This window comes from Dasypus novemcinctus, chromosome 19, assembly GCF_030445035.2.
Source record: "Dasypus novemcinctus isolate mDasNov1 chromosome 19, mDasNov1.1.hap2, whole genome shotgun sequence".
Classification (NCBI taxonomy): Eukaryota; Metazoa; Chordata; class Mammalia; order Cingulata; family Dasypodidae; genus Dasypus; species Dasypus novemcinctus.
In genome coordinates, this window is record NC_080691.1 from 19,154,956 (window position 1) to 19,180,505 (window position 25,550).

At 42.5% G+C, this 25,550-nt stretch overlaps 2 protein-coding genes across 11 annotated transcripts in view; both read right to left on the minus strand.

Annotated features, from left to right (window-relative positions):
• The window catches only part of CFAP251 (cilia and flagella associated protein 251), a 91,653-nt gene extending 80,025 nt beyond the window's left edge, over nt 1–11,628 (minus strand). For 5 of the 10 annotated variants that reach the window (XR_009181795.2, XR_009181794.2, XR_009181793.2 and 2 more), the window contains exons 1-4: nt 9,184–10,929; nt 8,134–8,487; nt 2,869–3,009; nt 571–680 (exon numbers count right to left, since the gene is read on the minus strand). Coding sequence is in view for 6 of the 10 variants with exons in the window: in XM_058281337.2 (XP_058137320.1) it covers nt 571–680; nt 2,869–3,009; nt 8,134–8,487; nt 9,184–9,984 (1,406 nt within the window). In the remaining 4 variants the exon portion in view is untranslated. The other 5 variants (XM_058281336.2, XM_058281334.2, XM_058281335.2 and 2 more) reach the window with 3 other exon arrangements.
• A 114-nt stretch (nt 11,629–11,742) lies between these two features.
• Nucleotides 11,743–25,550, minus strand: part of PSMD9 (proteasome 26S subunit, non-ATPase 9) — a 33,245-nt gene continuing 19,437 nt past the window's right edge. The window contains exons 5-6 of the mRNA XM_004451315.4: nt 13,433–13,521; nt 11,743–13,109 (exon numbers count right to left, since the gene is read on the minus strand). Coding sequence (XP_004451372.1) covers nt 13,082–13,109; nt 13,433–13,521 — 117 coding nt within the window. The 3' untranslated portion in view covers nt 11,743–13,081. The remainder of the gene's footprint in view (nt 13,110–13,432; nt 13,522–25,550) is intronic.

A 25,550-nucleotide genomic window follows, 5' to 3' on the forward strand; every position in this document is an offset into this window, starting at 1 on the left:
AGAACAGCAGCTTTGGAAAGCCTCTCATCAGTAGCACATCCAAAACTACGGCATTGTAAATGGACTGAATGTGCCCCAGGAGAAAGTGCATCAGCAGAAGGCAGAACGTGCAGCCAAAAACCCGACTGGAGAGCCAGGGCAGAGACACTTGGGAGTGCCCATCAAGTACTGCCCAGGAAGAGGCAGCCTGACCAGCGATAAGAAATCTGGTCCTTGTGAAACTAATGTTTTCACTGTCAATGGGAGACTTGGCATCTGGTGTATGCTTTGAGCTTTTATGAGCTGGGTTAGTGTGAGTCAACCTCCCTGAGCCCAGTCTACTCTGAAACATGAGATAAACCAAGTTCCTGGGTTTAAAAAGCCAAGAACCATGAATGGGAAATTCACCAAGGTAACGTTACTCTACTGGGTCTCACGACAACGGGACAAGCAGGCTTCTCCAGCATCCGCTCCCCCCACCTCACCTCCCATCACTGGTTCTGCATCTCCAGATGGGCATTACTTATTCTTTGCTTAGCCACAGTGGCTGATATTCTATAGACACTAGAAGTGAAAAAAAGAAAAGCCTACCCTGAGAAGGAGTCCCATATAATTATCAGGCAGTCTGGGCCTTTGTCGGCAGTGGCTATCCACCGCCTGTCTTCGCTGATGCAAAGGCAGGAGATAGCATTCGGGTGGCCCTACGGGAACGGAGAGAAATGCTTTGACTCATCAAGGATGCTGCCCAGCCTTGGGCCCCAGCAGGAAAGGGTGAGTCACCCCGCCCTCCACTCCCCCCAGGGAGAGCTAGGCTCCCTTTCTAGGCCCACCTGGCTGAAAATTCTAATCCCACCAGCCCGCCCTGGAGTTTCCCATCTCCTAGCCTGTGGTTTTCAAACGTCTCCTTCCGCAAAACACCTGAAGGACAAGCTACCCTCCCCAGAGGAACAGAGGCTCCCGAGGGGTCAAATCATGTACTCAGCTTACCCAACTCCCGACCCTGGTTGAGAATAAATGTCTGAGCTACACCCACCCCCACCCCCACCCCCAATGCCCCACTTGAACCTCCTGCCAGCCTCATGTCCCTAAAAGATTGTCCCCATCAGGCCAAAAACCAGTTCTAGAGCAAAAGCAATTCTTACTGCTCTCTCTGGTTTTATTTTCATCCTCCCCCAGTCCTTTCCCCATACATCAGAGGAAGCTTCTGGAAAAACAAACGTGATCCTACCACTCCCTGCATGGAAAAGGCCCATTACCTCTCCTCCCTCATCTCTCCCCACCTGCTCTGCCTAGCCCCACTGACCTCCTTTCTGGGCCTCACACACAGAAGCCCACAAAACTCCGAGTGCTTTCTGGCCCCTTGGAGCACCCTCTGTCTGGAATGTTCTTTCCCCACACTGGCCCCTCTCAGCTCATTCTCATCCTTCAGGTCTCAGCATTAATAGCCCCTTACATTCCCTGCCAGGGGACTGTATCAGAATCAAGGGTCTCCTCCCACCCTTGATTTTCTCTCTTAGAGAATTTTTAATTTCAAGTACTTATTAAAATTTATAAATATATATCTCTCCATGTGTTCACTTGTTGAATGCCTGTTTCCCCAACTACACTGTAAGCTACATGAGGGCAGGAACTAGATCTATCTTCTTCCTGTCTACATTCTCATGATCTGACAAACAGTGATGAGAATGAATATCTGTGGGATGAATGAACAGGTGAATGAATGAATGGCCAAGCCACTCCCAGCCATCTGACTTTGGTGAGGCTGGTCTCCCCTAATGGCTGGTTGACACCTCTTCTTGCAGCCTCCCTACATCTCAGCACATCTGCCCATTCCTGCTCTTCCTGAGAGTCTGAGCCGGCCAACATTACACTTCCCCTTCTCCCTCTGCTTGAACCACTGTGCTCAGTGCTGCACATTCAATCAAGCTCTGAGGGGAGCTGCTGGCTGATTTTTTCTTCATGTGTTTTCAGCTCGACTCCTTTTCTACAAAGCAAATTCCATAAGTTGCATCCACATGTTTGGCTTCTTGGCACAATGCTGAGTGTTGACTAAGCTCTTGGTAAATATTTCATGATGCTTTTGATCAAGGCATTGACTGTGGAAGATCCCTACTAAAATGCATTTCTGTTGAAAAGGGAGACATAGTATGGTTCACCAGGTTAACTAGTGGAAAGTTAGATGCTAAGAAAATATGACATTTCAAAAGGTAAATGATGAAAGTGGAAGGAGTAAAAAATGTTAGGAACACAGGAAACGGTGTGGCATGGGAAAGGCTGGCATATAGGAAGTGCTGGGGGGTAGGGGAATGAAGGGAGGGAGGGACTAGCAGGATACCACCACCTACTTAATAATTTCAAGTCAGGAGACCTAGATTCAACACATGGCTTCACCATTTACTAGTGCAATCCACTTAAATCACTTAAATGTCTATTAGCTTCAGTTTCCTCTTCTGTAAAATGGGGATATTACCTACTTCTTAGCCTATTATGAGAATTATAGCCTTTTGACAAATAAAGGAGTCTAAGTGTTAAGTAGATCTAAATCCCTGCTAAATAGCCACCTTTTGTGTTATACCATAGCTCTGTGGAGACAAATGAACTATAATAAGAAAATTCTGCCACATTTTTACAGAAATGTAAAAAATACAGATGTTTTAAATGTCTACAACTATATAATGAACATCAACTGCTGTTTGTCCATTGGTTCTGATCAGATGAAAGGCAATGAACAATAACATGTTTCTAAAGATAGGATTGGCTGTCGTTCCAAACAGAAGTAGGAAAGTTAAGGCGATGATATAATGAAGTCAGCCCTTGAAATGCAAAATAAAGTGCTCTGTACAAGTTAAAGGCACTCTTCTTCACCTTCAATAAGAAAACCCTGCATACCTGAAGGTGGCGCTGGTCATTCTTGAACACGTCGTAGATGACCACCGTGTGAGCACAGACGTAAAGGAGAACTCTCTGTGTTTCACCTCGAATATAGTAAACAGGAAGAGAACTGTTCCATCCAAACGACCAGGTCATGGACTGGAAGACAAAGGCAAAACCAGCAAGACACTCAAGCATGCTGAGCCCAAAGCTACCATGGCAGGCTCTCCCCGCCAAAGCCCCTGGAGAAGGATTTGAAGGATCTGACATCCACAACCCAGGGAAGAGAAACTACATCAAGAAAGTCCTCAACCGCGTGCTACACATTGATGACCTTTGAAAATATGAAAATACGCTAAGAGGAGAGACATAAAGGGCCACATATTATATGAGACTCCTTTATATAAAAAATACAGACTAGGCAAATCTGTAGAGACAGAGCAGATTACCAGGGACTGGGGGCTAGAGGGGACTAGGGAGTGATGGCTAAGGGGGTGGGGATTCTTTTGGGGATAATGAAAATGTTCTAAAATTGCTTGTGATGATGGATGCACAACTCTGTGAACATACTAAGAGCCATGGAATTGTACACTTCAAACAGGTGAACTGTGTGGTACATGAGTTAGAGCTCGGTAAAGCTGAGGGGAGAAGGAAATAGGGAGTGATTGCCAGCTGGTACAGGGTTTGCTTTTGAGATGATGAAAACGTTCTGGAATTAGCTAGAGGTCATGGTTGCACAACTTTGTTGACTATTCTAAAAACTAATGAATTGTACTTTTAAAAGAATGAATTTTATGATCTGGGGATTATTACTCAATTTAAAAAGAAAAGAAAGATATTGATGGTAAATAGAAACAACATTCTATTCTTCCACATCCCAGGACCTGGACCTAGCTCAGTACCACATGCAGAGCCAGCAGGAAAAGAGGGAAAATGGACAAGTTACAGTAAAGTCACTAAGCAATTTTAAAAGAAGGGCAATTATCAGCTTGCATAACTGGTTCTTACAGGTAATTTTGCCTGGGAGGAGAAAGAGGCAAAATTTCCTTAGAAGAAATAAAAATTTCTTATTCCCAAGAATAAATCCAAAATAAAATCTCATGAAGTGAAAAATTATAGGTACTATACATATGACTACTGCTTTTAATTCAACATTAGTGTATTTACGTAATATTTTTGTGTTTAAAAATCTTTTACTTAAATCAACTATGGCCAATAAATGGAATGTGGTTGAATCTTTAAAGTGATGGTTAAGGGAAGCAGATGTGGCTCAAGTGATAAAGTGTCCACCTATCATATGGGAGGGCCGGGTTCAATCCCTGGAGCCTCCTGGTGAAGAAAGAAGAGAAAGCATGCTTGCATGGCAAGCCAGTGACTGTGTGGCCAGCTGAGTGCCCGCGCAGTAGCCAAGTGCCCACGCAGCATGCTGAGTGCCCATGTGGGTACCTGCACAGCAAGGTGCGTGCCCATGTGGTGAGCTGAGTGCCCACACCAGTACCCAAGTGGCAAGCCAAGTGCCCATGTGGTCAGCCAAGTGCTCATGTGAGTGCCCGCATGGTGAGCCAGTACCCGTATGACAAGCCAGTGCCTGCATGGTGAGCTGAGTGCCTGCACAGCAAGCCGAGTGCCTGCGCAGTGAGCCAGTCCCTGCACAAGTGAGTCACACAGAAAGATGATGACACAACAAAAAGAGAGCTGAAGGAGAGAGTCATGGTGAAGTGCAGCAGAGACCAGGAACTGAGGTGGCGCAATTGACTAGGTACCTCTCTCCACATCAGAGGTCCCCAGGATGGAATCCGGGTGAATCCTAAAGGAGAAAGACAAGAAGAGAAGACAAAAAAAAGAGAAACAGATACAGAAGATCACACAGCGAATGGACACAGACAGCAAAAACAGCAGGGCAGGGGAGGGGAAGAGAAAAAAAGAAAGAAAAGAAAAAGAAAAGAAAGTGATGGTTAAGTGATTAGTTGCCAAAAATCAGTGAATCATACTGGGATACAGAAACAAAATCTGGTATGTTCCCTTTCTTCTCTTTGAACAATAAATACTTATAAGGCTAAATTGATAAATATTTCTCCTCAAGAAAGACATACTAGGCAATGTGGCCAACTTCTCTCTCCTACACTTTTTGTACTCCATCCTCTCCTCTTTCCATCTGCTCATTCCCTAAGATATATACTTATATTTAGATGCTTACCAAGTGGGTGTGAGTGGTAGAATTATGAAGTCATAATTGTCTCCAGCTGCACCTTCTAGGAAAAGAATTATTTAATATTTGGCTGGTTCTTAAAAGCCAATCTCTTCAAATGAGATTGTTCTTTTGGACACTTGCTCATTCTTAAAGGCATATTATTCATCCTGGAAATTTATTTTGCCATTTAACAAATTAGTTATGTAAAGAAAACATTCCTAGCCAGATCACAGCTAAAATAGAACTTCCCAAAGTCAACACAAGCTAACTTCACTCAGTAGTAACAGAACTTCTTACTCAAGTAGCATTCACAATTACTGAAATCAAATAAAATTAATCATTGCATTTTGCACAAGTTTTAACATTCATGGCAAATAATCATGGAACAGACATCTCTTATATCTATCTTTTCTAAAACATTGTGATCTGGAACACAAAACTTTATTGTCGAAACTGGATTTCACTATATTTAAGATTCCTTCTCATGAATGTGTGCTTTCCTTCTTTCTTAGCTGGAGATGGGATCCCTGGTACATACTTGCCTTGAAGACTGGAGTGAGTCAGGGAACCCAAAGGAAAAGGAGGATGTTGCTGGCACAAACAGAGATGGAGAAAGAAGCATGCTCACTACAGCACCTTTTGTGAGAGCAAGAAAGGGGAAGCATTTCGGAGTAAGGAAAACATTCTGAACTGGACTGAGCTGATGACAGCACAACTCTGTAATGAACTGAGAGCCACTGAGGGTACACTTTGGATGGACTGTACAAGGCAGGGGACTGTATAACACAGTGAACCCCGTGGTGAGTGATGGACCGTGGCTAATGGTACAAATGAGAACATTCTTTCATGAACTATAATAAATGTACAATACTAAAACATGGTGCTAATGATAGAATGGTCTGTGGAAAAAATACACCAAATATAAGCTATGGACTATAGACAGCTGTAACACTGTGATGATGTTCTTTTATCATTTGTAACAAATGTGTCACAACAATGTAAGGTGTTGGTGGTGGGGTGATATATGGGAATTCTGTATGGTATTCATGATTGCTTTAATTCACAACTTTACAAATTAAAATTTTGAAATAAAAAATAATTTAAAATTTTAAAAAGTGGGAAGCAACAAAAATGCAACAAAAAGTTAAAAAAAAGGTAGCTCTACATGCACTGGTATAAAAAACCTTCTAAGATGCATTAAGTAGGAAAAACATTTTTCAGAAATGGAGAGTATCTCACTGGTTAAAAAAAACAAAAAGTACATGTGTGCATGGGCAGAAGACATGCTTGTATATGCATAGGAAAAGGTCTGGAGAGATACGCAGACCAAACTGTAGCAGAACTTACCTCAGGGAAGTGAGGTTGGGGTGGGAGTGTGTGTGTGTGTTTACCTTTGCCTTCAAACAGGTTTATGTGTTGTCTGAATGTCTTACGAAAAGCATGTGTTCGTTTAATAAAAAGCAAAAGCAAAATGAGTCCCACTCAGAAATGCAAATGAATTGTGGCCAGTGAAGGTAATGGATTGATCACTGATACATTGAAAGACTGATACACTGAAACATTGATAGTTTCGTTTTTTTTTAATCTATCTGTAAATTTATATCGGCATTCCAGAGTGCCTATAAATATGTGGCATTTTGAATTTTCCTTTGAATCAGTTAAAGCATCTTATTGGTTCCTTCATTATTTCATGAGTTAAATAAAGTATTGGACATATTTTTTTTAAAAAGAGCAATAAAAGGGCAGGGCAGGGCAGGGTAGGGAAGGGAAGGGGAAGGGAAAGGCAAGGAAGGAAAAGGAAAGAAGATGCATGCAAGAGTTAAACACATTTGCAAAGGGAGTCAGTCTAGAAAAGTTGATACTGCCAGGAGCCCAAGGCCAACAGGAAACCCAGACCTGGGGAGCGGCTTGTGTCAAGTCCAGGTAGCTGGGTCCTGATGCAAAGATGGTTGTTCTCTTTAATGATATTTCCTGATTCTAGTTAGCTGCCTCAACAAAAATCATTGTGAGTTCTAAAATTCAACTGTGTTTTCTTTCAGACTGAGCAACTGGAAAGAACCTTTAACTCCAATGCTCAAATTAAGCCAAATCTTTTAGTTGTCTGAACTTCCCACTAGGCATCTTTCCTCCATCATTATCATCATCATCATCACCATCATCATTATCACATAGCTGCCAACATTTATTGAGTGCTTACTATGTATTAACTATGTTAAGTAGTTTATATACACTCCATTGCATCTAAATCTTCCAAAGGCAGGAATCAGAGGAGAAAAAAGAAAAAGAAAAAAAAAAGGAGATGAACTCTGGGAAACAATTTTCAGAAAGTAGCAGATGGAAGAAGGAAAAAAAAAAAACTTCCTTTCTCTTGGTAAATGCTATTTTTATTCCTCACAGATGGTGCCTCCCTGGAATATTTGCAGCAGCAGCAAAGGCAGATTCCTCTAGTAACTGGTGCTTTTCGGCAGGAGTTCCCACTCTTGCCAGCCTTTTCACTTTCTGGTCCATCAGTGGCTTGGGATGCTTTTAGGAGCTTGTAAAGGTATCAACTCACTTAAGGCAGAAGAGGTGAGGAACGAGGGGAAAGGGGAGGCACAGATGGGATGAGAGTACCACAGTACGAGAAAAAGAGAGAGAGAGAGGGAAGGGGAGGGAGGGGAGAGGAAGAGAAGAAGGGGAGGGGAAGAAAAAGGGAAGGGGAGAAAGTAGGAAGGAAAGAAAGGAGGAGGGCGGGAAAGAGAAGAAGGGGGGAGGGGAAGAGGGGAGAGGGAGAGAAAAAGGGAAGAGAGGAAGAAAGAGAAAGGGAGGAGAGGGGAGGAGGAAGAACTTGAAATCTCCCACTCAAAATGGCACACCCTATGCAAAGGACAAACTATGCCCGGAATTTCCTGCCTGCTGAGCAAAACCATGGAACCCAGACGCAATGTTCTTGTTCATATTCATGTTTTGTCGCACATGTCCAGCCAGCCAGAACTCTTAACTGAACTTTAAAAGTTGAAGAAGTATCTTTTTTTTCTCACATGCATCAAATCCCCTTATTTCACAATATTCCCAAAACACCGGGGGCGGGGAGGGCAGCATGAGATGCTTACCAAGGGGTACACACTGGCACTGTCATCCTTTTTGAACAAACCATCTTCTTTGGTGGTGGACACCAGTGACTCTTTCCGGACCTTTGCTTTGGACTGGAATGCTTTTTTCTCATGTTTGAAGTATGATACTCTCCTTTTTTTCCTCCATTCTCCCTTTCTTGGTTCCTGCACTCTCTGCTCTTGTTCCCGCTCATCTTCAGGCTTCTGGCTGGTTGTCTCCTCAATCTCACCTGAGGGCAGCTTTTCAGGGTAACTACTCCATGATTTGTCAGAACGGCTTTGATCCAAGTCAAGTGATTCAAATTGTGAGCTCAGGTCTCCTGAAAACCTGGAACGCTTTGGTTGTAATGAATGCTTTGAATCAAAAAGAAATATAAGGAGATTGTGATTCTGAAAACAAAACAAGCCACTACCCTCCCCTATCTGATTTTCTTTTCTATTCCTAATTAATCAGACTTTAGCCGGTTAGTTTCACCTTGGAATTAGGAAGTGTTTTTAAAAGGGGTCTGGGAAGGTTTGTTCTTTAAAAATATATATATTTTTATATATGGGTGTGCCTGGTTTATTCCCAGCCTATTAGCAGTCACACAACAGTTATACCACCCTTCTAAGCAACACTGGAGGTCTCCAAAAGGCTAACTAGTCACAGGGAATTATCCTTGGACCAGGGCTGAGTTTTTGTGCAGGGACAGGCTAGGCTGCAGGAAGCCTAGGTTACTATTACCACTCTGACTCTGTTCTAAGACAAGCATACTTCTGCTGACCCCTACCAGCCCTTTCAAAGTCAGCTCTGGAACATACCTACTCCAACAAGCCTTCCTAGATCATCCTCCTGATCTCCTGTGCATGTCTCAATCACCGCACTTAACACATCGTGTTATGTTTAGTTAGTATGTCTGCCTCCCCGTGCACCCTGGAGCTCCCTGACAATGGACTGTGTATCCTTTGATTTTTATATCTTCACAGCCCGGCATATGTTAAGCATTCAATTAATGATTCTGAATAAATGGATGGATGAATGAATGAATTACAATTACAATTAGTACTTACTGGGAAAGCTGCTGATACAGCTAACAAGGAATCAGTAAACATAAGTCTCTCCAGTCTCATGTCTTCCTGTGCTCTTGCAGCCTCCTCCTCTTCTGCTGCTGCTCGAGCCTGTTCCTCCATTATTTCTTCTTCAGCCTCCACCTCCTCTGCTGCTGCTTGAGCCTGTTCCTCTGTTTCTTCTCCTGCAGCCTCCTCCTCCTCGTATGCTTCTTGAGCTTGTTCTTCCGTTTCTTCTTCTTCATATGCTTCTTCAACCTGTTCCTCTGTTTCTTCTCCTGCAACCTCCTCCTCCTTGTATGCTTCTTGAGTCTGTTCCTCTGTTTCTTCTCCTGCAGCCTCCTCCTCCTCGTATGCTTCCTGAGCCTGTTCCTCTGTTTCTTCTCCTGCAACCTCCTCCTCCTTGTATGCTTCTTGAGCTTGTTCTTCCGTTTCTTCTTCTTCATATGCTTCTTCAACCTGTTCCTCTGTTTCTTCTCCTGCAGCCTCTTCCTCCTTGTATGCTTCTTGAGCCTGTTCTTCAGTTTCTTCTCCTGCAACCTCCTCCTCCTCGTATGCTTCCTGAGCCTGTTCCTCTGTTTCTTCTCCTGCAGCCTCCTCCTCTTGAGACTGTTTCCCTGCTAATGTGTCTTCTTCTTCTGATTCCTGTTGCATATTGTCTGCCATTAAGTCATTTGGATCTTCTTCTCCTCCTCCTCCTCCTTTCATTTCTGTTCCTCTGCCCTTTTGTGTTTCTTCTGGTGGGTTTTCTTCTGCATCTGACATTCTTCTCTGTAGAGTTTCCTTTAGAGAAATTTTCAGCATAATAATAAGCAAGTTCCTCTGTTTCCCATTTTTATTTCCTGGCTCACTAACCTAACTGATGAAATGTACATTACCAGTTCAGGTTCCTTTCCATGGGAATAAAAATGAATGTCATACCTTCAAGAAAGCCTGTTCCAATTCTTAAAAAAAACATTGGTTCCAGGGCCTCTCTTCTTTCTGGGAATAACCTTAGAGCCCCCGAACTAATTTTAAATATATTCATAGTCCCACAAACAGCAAAACACATAACCCAGGCATCAGCAACAACTGGAACAGTAGGAATAAGAGAAGCAGCAGTGTGGCAGTCAGCCTGTCCCAGCACTGAATCCCAGTTCCATTGCTCACTTGCTCCATGACCTTGGGCAAGTCAATTTCCCCTCAGAATCTAAATTGGCTTTGGTCAAAATAAAAATGATAATTCCTGATTATGGGGCTGTTGTGAAGATTAACCTGTTCAAATGTTCAACAAAGCTCCAGGACAGAGTGCTCAAGAAATGGTAGTGAATGTTATTAAATACTAATGCAAAAGTAACCTTGATTTGTGGAGAAATTTAAAGTTGTAAGTCCTGTAACACAGCCTCTTTTATTTATTCCTTACAACAAACTTAAGAATTTACAGCTCTGAACGTTGAAGTGGTTCAGTAAGAAGCAGATCTCTTTGATACTCAGTTCCTCCACCTGAAAAATCACTGCTATGATTTCAGGTCTAGGCTCTTACCACAGGGCCTCTTTTGACTAATGAGAACTTCGCCAGTGAATCCTGACCGGGACGGGTTTGATGCCCAGTCGGGCCGCGAGGCGTTGAGGAGAGGGGTGGCAGGTGGGTGAGTCTGTGGTTTCCCTGGTAGCATCCCAAACCCCGCCCGGGCCGGGAGAGGTGACCACCACCTCCTTCCCAGGAGACACAGGCCCCGCCATGCCGGGGACCCCCGCCTGGGCCCCGTGGCCTCCGCCCTGACTTACAGAGCGTATCCACACCTGTCCTCAAAGGCCGCCGCACGGATCCCCTGGCCACCTCTCGGGTCTGTAGCGGTCGCCACGGACTCCCTAGTTACGGTTGTCAACATAGCGCCGTCCCCATGGTAACCGCAGCAGCGTGCGGGCGGCAGGCCGTAAAGCAAGATGCCCAAATGTCCGGACGGCGGCTCACTAGTCCAGAAAGCGCCCGCGAGCGGGGCCCGGACGCCCTCTGCCGGTCCAAGGGAGAGGCGCCGCCCGGTTTTTACCGTCTTAAATTCCTCCCCCCCTTTCTTCCCCTCATTCTTTCCCAAAGTGCCATCCCCCGAGACCTTGCAGCAGCCAGTACTGGCAGTTCTGACTTTCTAAAGATTTGACAAGTAAAGACGCCAAAAGCAAACTAAAACATCCAGGTCTCACGGACACAACATATTTCTGTCCTCCCCGCAGCGTCACAGGGGCACTACTGTTGGGGAAATAATTTTAGCCAGCTGGGATTTAATATTACACAGGTAACATAATCTTGCTGTTCCTTTCCCAAAGAATTTCTGCAAAAACATTCTGGTTATATCTATTAGGATCATTCCAGGTCAAAATGACTCCGCTGGAATCTCACAGAAGAGGGCAATGTGTGACCACCCTGATTTGTAAAGGGAGGGCTTCAGGAAAGCAGCCATCAGCCTGAGGCAGGAGACTCTCGGCGGCCCTCACTTCAGGAGCATGTGAACGACTCTCTTCATCAGACCCCCTGCCCCAGTGCTGAAAAGGTGCAGTCGGCCCAAGAAACACAGATAAACGGGATGATGCAAGCTGTTTATTGTAGTCTGTGGTTATGGAAAGAAATGGGAAAACATGGAACTAGAACACAATTTAAACAGCAAACCCTGGTACATACGGCACGTGTGTGGCTATAAGAGGACAATACAAGTGGTCTGGCAGGAATGCAGTTTGGGGAAGCAGGAGGACTTCCAAGATGAGAATGAGAACCCGCAGCTGGAAGCACACCCCAGTACTGACTCCCATCAGGACAAGCTGCTATGTGTACCTAGCAGAGGCAAATCCAATCCCAAGGAACACAGGATTCCTCAGCAGAATGTGCCAGACCTCTTCCAAAGCAGAAAGAGATCTGAAAGAACTGTGGAAATAAATACTGTGACACATGAAGAGAGGAAGAAAGAAAGACAACAACTAGGAATAACTAGGATTCGCTGAAACCTGTTTTACCATGTTAAAAAGAGAAAGAAAAAAGAAGGAATCAAGCATTTTCAAGAGGTCAGAAGTACAAACACTGTTTGTTCCCATCAGCAATGTCGACTACAACTTGGCATTTCACAAAATAGTGGTGATCTGAGGTTATGCTCAGGAGGTGCAATTATAAAAAAAGTCAGATTAAAAGCTAATTTGGAGATTTCCCACCCCCCATCCCCAGAAGTTAAGGGAGTTTGCTGCCCTCTGGTGGATTACAGGAAAATAAGCCCATACCAAGTCCCTATCACCACTCCCTGGGGAGCCTCCAGGTTTTCTGGTTCTCCATAAGAAAATGATTTCTGGAAGTCTCGGAAGCCAGGCTGCTGAGGATGCACAGAATTCCCGCAGCAGAGCAGCAATGCCTCAATGCTATGAAAGCAGACAGTGTAGCATAAATGTCTGGAAATCACACTGACATCAGCACTATTGCCAGTTTATTTTTCCCAACTTTCTCTGTAGACATTCTGAACCCATCCAAGTTCTGGACTGAGAGGTTCAGAATAAGTTCAGTTGGGGTGATAGTCATATCAACACACTGTAAAACTGTACTTATTTGAGAACTTAAAAGAAAAAAAAAAATTCCATAAAAGAATAAAGTCATATAAACACCTGTAGGATTAACTCCCACCCACTTTCCCACAATCAAGATGATTCCCATTTAGGGTCATGGCCTAATCTGTAAAAGACACTAAATACAAATCAAATTTTTAACAATGCCTTAATCCAGACAGATTACATGGACAGGCCACGGCACTTCCACCAGCTAGAAGTTCAGGCTTCCAGCCTCTTCCAGATGTTTCAGCTTCAGGGAGAGAGTAGAATGAGGAAATCCCCACTAGACCCAAGTCCAGGGCATGGGAAGATGCTTCCTGTCACGGTTCCCCAAGGACAATCATCTTTGCAAAGGAATAATGTTACAGCTGGAAAAAAAACAGGACAAAAAAAAAGGAACAGCTTAAGTCTGATGGGTGTATTCAGAACAGTAGAAAGTGAGCCCTCCTGAGCTTTTCACCTACATTCTTCAACTCTTTCAAAGCAAATGCCCAGTTACTGAAAGAGCCGAGGGACTCACTCCCTCCACCTCTGCACCAGCCTAGTTCATTCCATTAGTATTTATTCCAGGAGTTTCGACTGGAATTCTGGGGGTTCCCATTACTCCCCGACATCCCCCTTCACCCCACCAGCTTTAGAGCTAACACTCAACTGACACTGAAGGGTGAATGAAAGGAAACAGATACTTTACCCCAGCAGTCCTTTTCCTGCCCAGCGTGATGGAACAAGCCTAAGCTGCTGTTTCTCCCCTCTTCGGATCACTGTTACATTCAGTGGCTTCTGAAAGGAAAATAAGCTCCTTTTATGTTCAACATCATTAATACTTCAAGACCTTCTAGCTAAAATGCTAAGATAACCTTTTCACTCATCAAGTTCTTAAGATTTTTATTTTAAGTATAATCCCAGTTTGGTGACAAAGAGGGGGAATGCAGTGCTCTCGGAGCTGCCAGCAGTGCTGCCAACTGGCACCATCTTCCTGGAGGACAGCTTACAAACATGGCCAAAAAAAAACTCTTTAAAGGGTGCATGCAGGAGAGGATTGTGTAAAGACGGCAGAGTATGAAACTCCAGGAATCAGTCCCCCTAGCAAAACAACTAATGAACTGGCAGGAACTGTATGAATCACTATTTTGGAATTCTGGAGTCTAGTGGAACACTATGCAACATCCAAGGAAAAGCTGGATGCAGAGGCTGGTAAATTGTGGTAAGTATCAATGAATTTCACCCTCAGTGCAGCAGCTACTAGCCCTCATCCTCCAACCATGTGGCAGGTAGCAGTGGGTACTGTAGTCTGAGCTCCTGGTACAGTTTGCTGATGCCACAGTGAGCTATAAGGATCTACTCCTTCAAAATCTGGGGGAGTGTGGTCTGATCACTGATCACTGCTTTTGATTAACCACTTCAGAGCACTGAGGATCACTTCAGAGCTCTCTGAGAGTCGCTGTTATTCCAATCCCCCCCTCAGGGAAAAGTGACAGAGGAGTCTTAAAGAAGCAGTACCTATTTTTCCCCCTCATTTCTCTTTCCATTCCCCATTTGGTAGCAAAATAAAACTATCAAATTGACAGCTCCAGCTTTCAACAATTAAAAAAAAAAAAGCCCTGGAAGCCCAGAGAAGTAAACTAGCTTTCCAGAATTGTAACAACAAATTCAGAACACCCAGTTCTCAAGGGGGAAAAAAGCACAAGACACACAAAGAAACCTGGAAGATATGGCCCATTAACAGGAAAAAAAATAATTTGCCAGAAACCATCCCTGAGGAAATTCATATATTGGAACTATTAGTCAAAGACTTTAAATCAGCTGTCTTAAATACATTCTATGAGCTACAGGAATCCATTTACAAAGAACAAAGGAAACTAGGAAAATGTCTGAACAAAATAGACAGGAATTATTAAAAACAAACCAAAACAAATTTTGGAGCTGCAAAGTACAGTAATTGAAAAACTCACTAGATGGTTTAACAGCAGATATGAATAGGGAGAGAAAAGGATCAGCAAACCTAAACACAAGATAATTGAAATTACTGTGTGAGAAGCGGAATGAAAAAAAGGAAAAAAAATATGAGCAGAGCCTGAGGGTGACACCATCAAGCATATCAATAAACACATCACTGGAGTCCCAGAAAGATGAGCGAGAGGGGAACAGGAAAAATATTTCAAGAAATAATGTTTGAAACCCCCCAAATCTGATGAAAGACATGAATAGTCACATCAAAGAAGCTCAATGAACTTCAGGCAGTATAGACTCTAGGAAAGCTACACCAAGACACATTATACAGAAACTGTCAAAATCTAAATTAAAAAAAAAGGACAATGGAAACTTGAAACCATAAGGAAAAATAACATTAAAGGTAACTAGGTAGGTAGACATAAAATCCTATATTATTGTACTTTTGGTTTATAACTGTTTTTTCCCCTTTATGACTTAACAGGCAAATGTGTAAAAAATATATTTAAAATCTATGTTAATAGGCATACAATGTATAAAGATGTTCTCTGAGACAACAACAGTATAAAGTGGAGAACCAGGGAAGCGGACTTGGCCCAGTGGATAGGGTGTCCGTCTCCCACATTGGAGGTCCATGGTTCAAACCCCAGGCCTCCTTGACCCGTGTGGAGATGGCCCATGCGCAGTGCTGATGCACGCCAGGAATGCCATGCCACACAGGGGTGCTCCCTGGGTAGGGGAGCCCCATGTGCTAGGAATGTGCCCTGTAAGGAGAGCCACTCAGTGCGAAAGAAAGTTCAGCCTGCCCAGGAATGGTGCCACACACACAGAGAGCTGACGCAGCAAGATGATGTGACAACAAAGAGACACAGATTCCCGTGTCGCTGACAACAACAGAAGCAGACAAGAACATGCAGCAAATGGACACAGAGAACAGACAACTGTGGGGGGGAGGGGAGAGAAATAAATAAAATAAATCTTAAAAAAAAAAAAAGAGGGAAACGGACTTTGGCCCAGTGGTTAGGGCGTCCGTCTACCACATGGGAGGTCCGCGGTTCAAACCCTGGGCCTCCTTGACCCGTGTGGAGCTGGCCATGTGCAGCGCTGATGCGCGCAAGGAGTGCCGTGCCACGCAAGGGTGTCCCCCGCGTGGGGGAGCCCCACGCGCAAGGAGTGCACCCGTGAGGAGAGCCGCCCAGCGTGAAAAGAAAGTGCAGCCTGCCCAGGAATGGTGCCGCCCACACTTCCCGTGCCACTGACAACAACAGAAGCGGACAAAGAAACAAGACACAGCAAATAGACACCAAGAACAGACAACCAGGGGAGGGGGGGAAATTAAATAATAAATAAATAAATTTAAAAAAAAAAAAAAAAAGAATGGATGAACATGTGGTTTAAAAAAAAAAAAGTGGAGGACCAGAGATACATGGGAATAGTTTATATACTATTGAAACTAGGCTAGTACTGGTCAAACTAGGCTGTTATTACTTTATGATGCTAACAGTAATTACAAGGGTAACCACTAAAAAAATAACTAAAATACACAGAGAATGATACAATTCTCTATATAAAAAAGCAATTGCACACCAAAAAAAGTAGTAATGAAGTAAATGAACAAAAAATATACAAGACATACAGAAAACAAATGGCCGAACAGAAGTAAATCCTTCCTTCTCAGTTATTACCTTAAATGTCAATGGATTAAACCCCCCTATTAAAAGGCAGAGATTGGCAGACTGGATGAACAAGTGAGATCCATCTATACGCTGCCAACAAAAAACTCATTTTAGATACAGACACTGAAAGTAAAAGCATAGAAAAAGATAATGCATGTGGACTGTAATCAAAAGAGAGCTGAAGTAGCAGAAGACAAAAGAATGATATACACTGATAAAAGACTCAATCCAGCAAGAAGATATAACAATTATAAACATACATGCACAAAACAAGGATGCCCACTGTCACCACTGTTATTCAACATTGTTCAAGAAGTTCCAGTCAGAGAAATCAGGCAAGAGGAAGAAATAAAAAGCATTTAAATTGGAAAGGAAGAAGTCAAATTATCCCTATTTGCAGATGAAATAATCCTACATGTAGAAAATCCCAAAGAATCCATAAGAAACCTACTAAAACTAATAAAAATTCAGCAAAGTTGCAGGATACAAGGTAAATATGCATAAGTCAGATGGGTTTCTATACACCAGTAATGAACAATCTGAAAAGGAAATCAAGAAAACGACTCCATTTACAATAACAGCTACAAAAATAGAATACCTAGGAATAACTTTAACCAAAAAAGTGAAAGACTTGTACACTGAAAATGACAAAACATTGCTGAAAGAAATTAAAGAAGACCTAAATAAAGGGGAAAGAATGTTCTCAATGGACATGGATTGGAAGACTTAATATTGTTCAGATGTCAATACAAATTCAAAATACCAACAGCCTTTTTTGCAGAAATGGAAAAGCTGATCCTCAAATTCATATGGAATTGCAAGGAGTCCTGAATAGACCAAACAATCTTGAAGAAGAACAAAGTTGAAGGACTCACACATCCTGATTTCAAAATTTACTACAAAGTACAGGAATTAAAACCATGTGGAACCAGCATATAGGACAAACATATCAATGGAATAGAATTGAGAGTCCAGAGATAAATCCACACATCTATGGCCAGTTGATTTTTGAGAAGGGTGCCAAGTCCATTCAATGGAGAAAGAGTAGTCTCTTCAACAAATGGTACAGGGACAATGAAAATCCACAGGCAAAAAAATGAATGTGGATTCCTACTTCTCACCATATATAAAAATTATTCAAAATGATTCAGTGATCTAAACACAAGAGCTAATACCACAAAACTCTTACAAGAAAATACAGGGAGGGATGCAGATGTGGCTCAAAGGATAAGGCCTTCGCCTACCATTTGGGAGGAACCGGGTTTAATCCCTGGGGCCTCCAGGTGAAAAAGAAGAGGAGAAAGCATGCCTGCACGGCAAGCCCAAGTGCCCACGCAGCGAGCCGAGTGCCCATGCGGTGAGCCAAGTGCCCATGAGAGTGCCCACGTGGCAAACCAAGTGCCCATGCAGTGAACTGGGTGCCCATGCAGTGAACTGGGTGCGCACACTGAGTATCTACATGGTGAGCCAGTGCCGTGCGAGTGCCCACATGGCAAGCCGAGTGCCTGCATGGTGAGACAAGTGCCTGCGTGAGTGCCCATGTGGTGAGCCACTGCCCGTGCAGCAAGCCAAGTGCCCACACAGCAAGCTGAGTGCCTGTGGAGTGAGCCAGTGCCTGTGCAAGTGAGTCGCACAGCAAGATGATGAAGGGGAGAGTCAAGGTGAAGTGCAGCAGAGACCAGGAACTGAGGTGGTGAAATTGACAGAGGTCCCCAAGATTGAATCCCAGTGACTCTTAGAGGAGAAAGATGAGAAGACAGAAAGAGAAATATATACAGAAGATCACTCAGTGAATGGGCACAGACAGCAAAAACAGCAGGGTGGGGGAGGAGGAAGGGAAGAAAAAAATAAACATTTAAAAAATTATTGATAAGAAAATATAGGAAAATATATTTGGAACCTTGTTGTAAGCAATGGATTTTTAGATTTTGCACCAAAAGCACAAGGAACAAAAAACAGATAAAATGGACTTCATCGAAATTAAAAACTTTTGTCATCTAAGGACATTATCAAGAAAGTGAAAAAGACAATGTATGGAATGAGAGAAAATAATCGGGAGCCACATATATGATAAGGACTTAGCAACCAGAATATATAGAGAACTCCTACAACTGAACAAAAAAAGGGACAAAGAACCCAATTTTAAAAAGGGGCCGATTTGGTGCATTTTTCCCCAATCTACCCTATTATTAACATTTTGTATTAGTTATTACATATTTGTTATAGTTTGTTAGGGAATGTTCTCAATGAGACAAATTTTAATGTTTAAATGTTAAAAAAAAAAAAAGGGCCCAGTACTTGAATAGACATTTCTCCAAAGAAGATGACCAACAAATATGTGAAAAGATACTCAACTCACTAGTCATTCGAGAAATGCAAATTAAAACTACAACAGGTGGGGAGCAGATGTGGCTTAAGCAGTTGAGTGCCCACTTCCCACATGGGAGGTCCTGGGTTCAGTTTCCAGTACCTCCTGAAAAAACAAAAACAAGCAAAACAAACTAAATGACCAACTCAGGGAAGCCAATGTGGCTCAGTGGTTGAGAGCCAGCTTCCCACATACAAGGTCCCAGGTTCAATCTCCGGCACCCAGTACCTCAAAAACAACAACAAAAAAAACTACAATGAGATTTCACTTCCCAGCCACTGGGATGGCTATTAATAATAAAAGATAAAATAACAAGTGCTGGTGAGGTTACAGAGCAATAGCAACCCTTATACATTGTTGGTGGAAATATAAAATGGTGCAGCCACTGAGAACAGTGTGGTAGTTCCTCAGAAAGTTAAACACAGAATTACCATATGACCTGGCAATTCCTCTCCTAAATATATATCCCAATTTTATCTATTTTTTCATTTGTTCTGTGAAGACATGCTCCTCCAGCCCCACTCTTCACCCTCCAGTCCCTGTATGTCCTGTCATTTATCAGTGTGTATAATCACATACATGACATTCTGGTTAATATGTCTCTCCCCACCAAAGTGCTCCCAAAGCAAGGACCATCTGTTTGTGTTGTTCCCCCACAGTCCCAGCACCTAGCCCAGGACCTAGCACATAGCATGAGAAAGTATTAAGGAAGGGGGAGGGAGGGCACAAGACTTTTATTTAAAACACTGCTGTATTGCTTCAAATTTTTTTTTTACAATAAATATGCATCATTATTACTGACATATAATTCATGTTATAGAAGTGGACAAAGAAGATGCAGCAAATAGACACAGAGAACAGACAACCGGGGTGGGGGGAAAGGGAGAGAAATAAATAAATAAATCTTTAAAAAAAAATTCATGTTATAAAATTCACCCTTTCAAAGTACTACAGGGCGGCAGACTTGGCCCAGTGGTTAGGGTGTCTGTCTACCACATGGGAGGTCCGTGGTTCAAACGCCGGGCCTCCTTGACCCGTGTGGAGCTGGCCCATGCACAGTGGCTGATGCCCGCAAGGAGTGCCCTGCCACGCAGGGGTGTCTCCTGCATAGGGGAGCCCCACACGCAAGGAGTGTGCCCCGTAAGGAGAGCCACCCAGAGCGAAAGAAAGTGCAGCCTGCCCAGGAATGGCGCCGCAAACACAGACAGCTGACACAAGATGACACAACAAAAAGAAATACAGATTCCTGTGCCGCTGACAACAGAAGCGGACAAAGAAGATGCAGCAAATAGACACAGAGAACAGACAACTGGGGTGGGGAGGGGAAGGGGAGAGAAATAAATAAATAAATCTTTAAAAAAAAAAAAAAAAAAGAAAGTACATACAGGGAAGCAGACTTGACTCAACGGCTAGAGCATCCACATTGGAGGTCCATGGTTCAAACCCAGGGCCTCCTTGACCTGTGTGGTGAGCTGGCCCACGTGCAGTGCTGATGTGTGCAAAGAGAGCCATGCCATGCAGGGGTGACCCCTGTGTAGGGGAGCCCCATGCGCAAGGCATGCGCTCCATAAGGAGAGCCGCCCCACGCAAAAAAAGTGCAGCCTGCCCAGGAGTGGCGCCGCACTGGCAGAGAGCTGACGCAACAAGATGACACAACAAAAACAGAGACACAGATTCCCAGTGCCGCTGATAAGAATAGAAGTGGACACAGAAGAACACACAGCGAATGGACACAGAGAGCAGACAACTGGAGCAGGGCAGGGTGGGGGAAGGGGAAAGAGAAAAATAAATAAATAAATAAATCTTAAAAAAAAAAAAAAGAGTATATACAATTTAATGGTTTTAGTATTTATTCAGAGGGTTGTGCAGCCATCATCACTAATTCCAGAATTTTTTCATCACTCCAAAAAGAAACCTCATACCCTGTATTAGTAGCCAAAGGGGCGCTGATGCAAAATACCAGAAACTGGGTGGTTTTTATAAAGGGTATTTATTTGGGTAGGAGCCTACAGATACCAGGCCATAAAGCATAACTTACTTTCCTCGCCAAAGGCTATTTTCACTTGATGGAGCAAGATGCCTGCCGACAGCTGTGAGGCTTTAGGCTTCCTGGGTTCCTCCCTTCCAGGGTCTTGCTTCTCTCTGGGTTCAAGGTTTCTTTCTTCCTGGGGCTGGCTTCTCTTTCCTCTGTGAGCTTATTTCCCGGGGCTCCAGCTTAAGTCTTCAACATCAAACTCCAACATCAGAAACCCTTCAACTCTGTCCTTTGCCGTCCCACCAAAGGTTGGGGACTCAAGGCCCTAATGACATGGCCCAATCAAAGCCCTAATCGTAACTTAATCATGCCCAGGTACAGACCAAATGACAAACATAATCCAATATCTATTTGTGGAATTCATAATCATATCAAACTGCTACATACCCATCAACAGACTCCCCTATTAATCTCTCCCCAGCTCCTGGCAACCACTTATCTACTTTCTGTCTCTGCCCATCTGCTTATTCTGGACATTTCATATCAACAGAACCACACAATATGTACTCTTTTGTGTCTGGCTTCTTTCACTTAGCATCATGTTTCAAAGGTTCATCCATTTTGTAGCATCTATCAGCACTCCATTCCTTTTCCTGGCTGAAGGAAATACATATTATTGAGGTTTTTTGTTTTGTTTTGTTTTTTACTTCTTATTTTGAAATACTTTCAAATTTATAGGACAATTACAAATCCCATAGACAGAACTCCAACATACCCATTGGTAGATATCCAGATCTACCAATTTTAAACTTTCGTCACACGTGCCATATCATTCTATTTATCTATCCATCCATCAAGCCATCTATCTGCTAATCTATATGACTATATATCAATCCATCTTCTGTACACCTGAGTGTAGATTGTATACATAATGCTCCTTGAAAACTTAATACTGTCATGTACATTTCCTAAGTACAAGGATATTCACTTATTTATCCAATTTAAGTGCAGTTATCAAGTTCAAGAAATTTAATATTGTATAAAGCTTATGGTCTATATTCCAATTTTTTCTTATGTCCCAATAATGTCCTTCTGAGCATTTTTTCCTCCCTTGTTAGATCCCACTCAGGATCACATGTTGCATTTAATTGTCATTGTCTCTTTGGTTGTTCTTTCTTTTTTTTAATTGTGGGAACATATGTGCAACATAAACTTTCCAACCCCTCCCAAGAGTACCATTCAGTGGGTCAGACCACATTCACAATAGTGAGGTACCCTCACCACATGCCAATACTAAAACTTTCCCATCTCCCAAACAAAAACCCTACCCTTATACATTAACTTCCCATTCTCCTTAACAACCTGTCCTTTTTCTGTCTCTTTAAGCTTCCATATCCTCTGATATTTTCTTTCTAGTTACTGAGGGGCTTAAATTTAACATCTTACATTGATAACTATCTCATTTGCTTTGATATTGTTTTAATTTGCTAGTCTGCCAAACACAGATATCATAAAATGGATCGGTTTTTTTGTTTTTCTTTTTAGGAGGCACTGGGGATTGAATCTGGGATCTCACACGTGGGAAGCAGGCACTCAACCCTGAGCTACACCTGCTCCCCTGGATTGGCTTTTCAACACTGGGAATTTATTAGCTTACAAGCTTACAGATTCAAGGCTGAGAAAAATGTCCAAATCAAGGCATCATCAGGCAATGCTTTCTTCCTAAAGACCAGTTGCCAATAGTCCTGGAATTCTCTGTCACATGACAAGACATATGGCAGCATCTGTGGTCTCCCCCTTCTCTACCAGGTTTTGTGTTTTCAGCTTCTTGCTTCCATGGCTCTCTCTCTGTATTCATTCATTCATAAAGGACTCTAGTAAAAGGATAAAGACCCACCTTGGGCCACACCTTAACTGAAGTAACCTAACTGAAAGGTCCTACTTATAATAGGTTTACACCATAGGAATGGGTTAACTCTAGGAAAAAGATTTTCTGGAGTACATACCAGAAACCACCACAAAACCACCACAGAGACCAACTTAGTTTCAATAGTAAACAAAAACTATACGGGGTGGGGAGTGGGTTATATGGGAATCTCTTACGTTTTTTAAAGTAACATTCTTTGTGATCTATTAACTTTAATTTAAAAAAAGTGTTAAAAAAAAAAAACTATGCTCTATACACCTGTTCCCCCACCTTGATGTAGTTTTTGTCATAAATTTCATGTTTATGCACTATGAGTCCAAAGCCATTGCTGTATCATTACATTTTATGCATTTGCCTATTAGATATTGGAGGAAGTAAAAACTAGAGTTACAAACCAAAAGCACAAAAGCATTTATATTTACCATGTCATTACCCTTACTGGAGAGATTTCTTCATAAGGTTTTGATCTATTTTCCTCTGTTCTTTTCATTCCACCTGTAGAACTCTCACTAGCATCTCTTACATTGTCAGTCTACTGTCAGTCTACTGGAAACAAACTCCCTCAACTTTGGTTTGCCTGGGAACATCTAAATCTCTCTCATTTTTAAAAAGACAGTTTTGCCAGATACAGAGTTTTTGGTTGACCATTTTTTGCTTTCAGCACTTTAAATATATCATCCCACTGCCTGCTTGTCCCCATGGTTTGATGAGAAATCAATCTTGAGGACATGACATCCTACTTCCTCTTGTGGATTTCAGAATTCTTTATCTCTGGCATTTGACAGTTTGATTATAATATGCCACAGTGTGGGTTTATTTGGGTTTATCCTGTTTGGAATTCATTGAGTATCCTGGATGTGTGTGTTCATGCCTTTCATTATATTTGGGAAGTTTTCAGCCATTACTTCTCTGAGTATTCTCTATGCCCCTTTCCATTTCTTCTCCTTCTCAGACTCCCAAATGCATATATTGGTATTCTTATCAGTGTTTCACAGGTTCTTCAGGCTCTGTTCACTTTTCTTCATTTATTTTTCTTCTTTCTGCTTCTCAGACTGTATGATTTCCATTGTCTTACCTTCAAATTCAATGATCTTCTTCTGCCAACCCCAATCTACTCTTGAACTCCTCTAGGGAATTTTTGTCACTGTGGTCTTCAGCTATTTTTGGTTCCTTTGCATAATTTCCATCTCTCTATTAATATTCTCTTTGTTCCCATCTATCATTTTCCTGAGTTCCTTTAGTTCTATGTTCAGGTTTTCCTTTAGCTCTTAAGCATATTTAGAACCATTTTTATGTATGTTCCAGGTCGGGTCTTCGTCCTTGATGATTTCTAATGCTTTAATCTTCTCCTTTGCCTGAGCTGTCATTTCCTATCTGTGTGTTTTGTAATCTTTTGTTGAAACCTGAACATTTTTATATTTTAATGTATTATTACTGAAATTTTGATTCTGCGGCATCTGTTCCTTAAACTTGTATCCGGCTAGTGTTTTGACAGCGCCTTCCTTGGCTGCTGGAACAAAAGGAATGGAGAGAGGGAGGGAGGGAACAACTTTTTTAGACTTTGCAGATGGACTCATGCTGAGTACTCTCCTCTTCAGAGCTTATCCATAAAATGGGTTTAGAAAATTGCTCCAGGCCAAAGCATAGGGGCCTCCATGATGCTTTCTGTACATGTGTCTTTTCTTGGGCATGTGTGTGTGGTCCTGGGAAATCCCCCATTTATACAGATACAAACATCCCTTCTTTCTTAGGAAACAATTTTTTCATGGTCCCAGGCACTGTATTTTATGTTCTACAGGCAGCAATCCCTTGCCCCAGGCAATACAACTTGCCTACTCTCCTGCAGTACTCTGTAGGAGAGCTGTGAGCTGCCTTCTACACAGAGGGCAGGTTCTGAGACAGTGACCCTGCAACAAGGGTCCTGGTTCAGTCCCTCAGGCTGCCACCAACAAGAGTAGGCCAGACATGCCTGCTTCCAGAACATGCACAAGAGTTACTCTGCTCCCTCTGGAACTGGGACCAGGGACTCACACTGCACATGCAGGTCAGCTCCATGCCAAGTTGGTAAGGGGATGGGGTGAGGCCAGCCAGGGTGCCTTTTTCTTCATTTGGCACTCACACTGTTACTGTAATCCTTCAACTCTTTTCTGGATATTCGAGAAAGATGTTTCTGCTAGTTCTTCCTGGTTGTTCAAAGCTTCTGGGGGGAAGGGGGGTTGTAGAACCCTGAAGCTTTTCATTCTTCTATCTTGATCAAGGCAGGGATCAAAATATGCCTCACTTTTATAATAAAAAATTTTGAGATTTTTTTTCTTTTAAAAAGGAAAAACAAAAATTTCTAAAAATTATGTTTCATTTGACCCAAAACACTCCTTTTAGAAAGTTAGCTGAAGAAACATTTATCTACAATAGTGTTAATCTCCAAGTTTCCATAAAACCAGAAACTAACTAAATGACTAATAATCAAGGGCTTTAAAAAAATATCACAGAAAAGACAGTGAAAACCCAGATCCTTTTTTTACAAGCTGGGCTCTAGTCCCAAGAGGACCCTGGGCACCTGAAGGGATGAGGCTGAGCTCAGATCTTAAAACACACAGCCTACTCTACCTCCTATAGCTTGCCCACAGCAGCTCAATTTTTATCTGTGATTTATTGGGCTTCCCCAAAAAATTTCATATGAAGAAAATATTCCACCACTAAAAAAATGTCGAAAAACTACTTTGGTAAAGAAGGATTTACAAACTGATAAAAAGGCTTATATTTAATTGGAAAAGGCAGATTACAAGGCAGAAGCAAATATCAATAATCAATGAAAACTGGAAACACCAAAATGTCCCTCATTGGTGAATGGCTAAGCAATCTATGGCACATCTACACCCCGGAGTCCAACATAGCAACGAAAAGGATTAACTA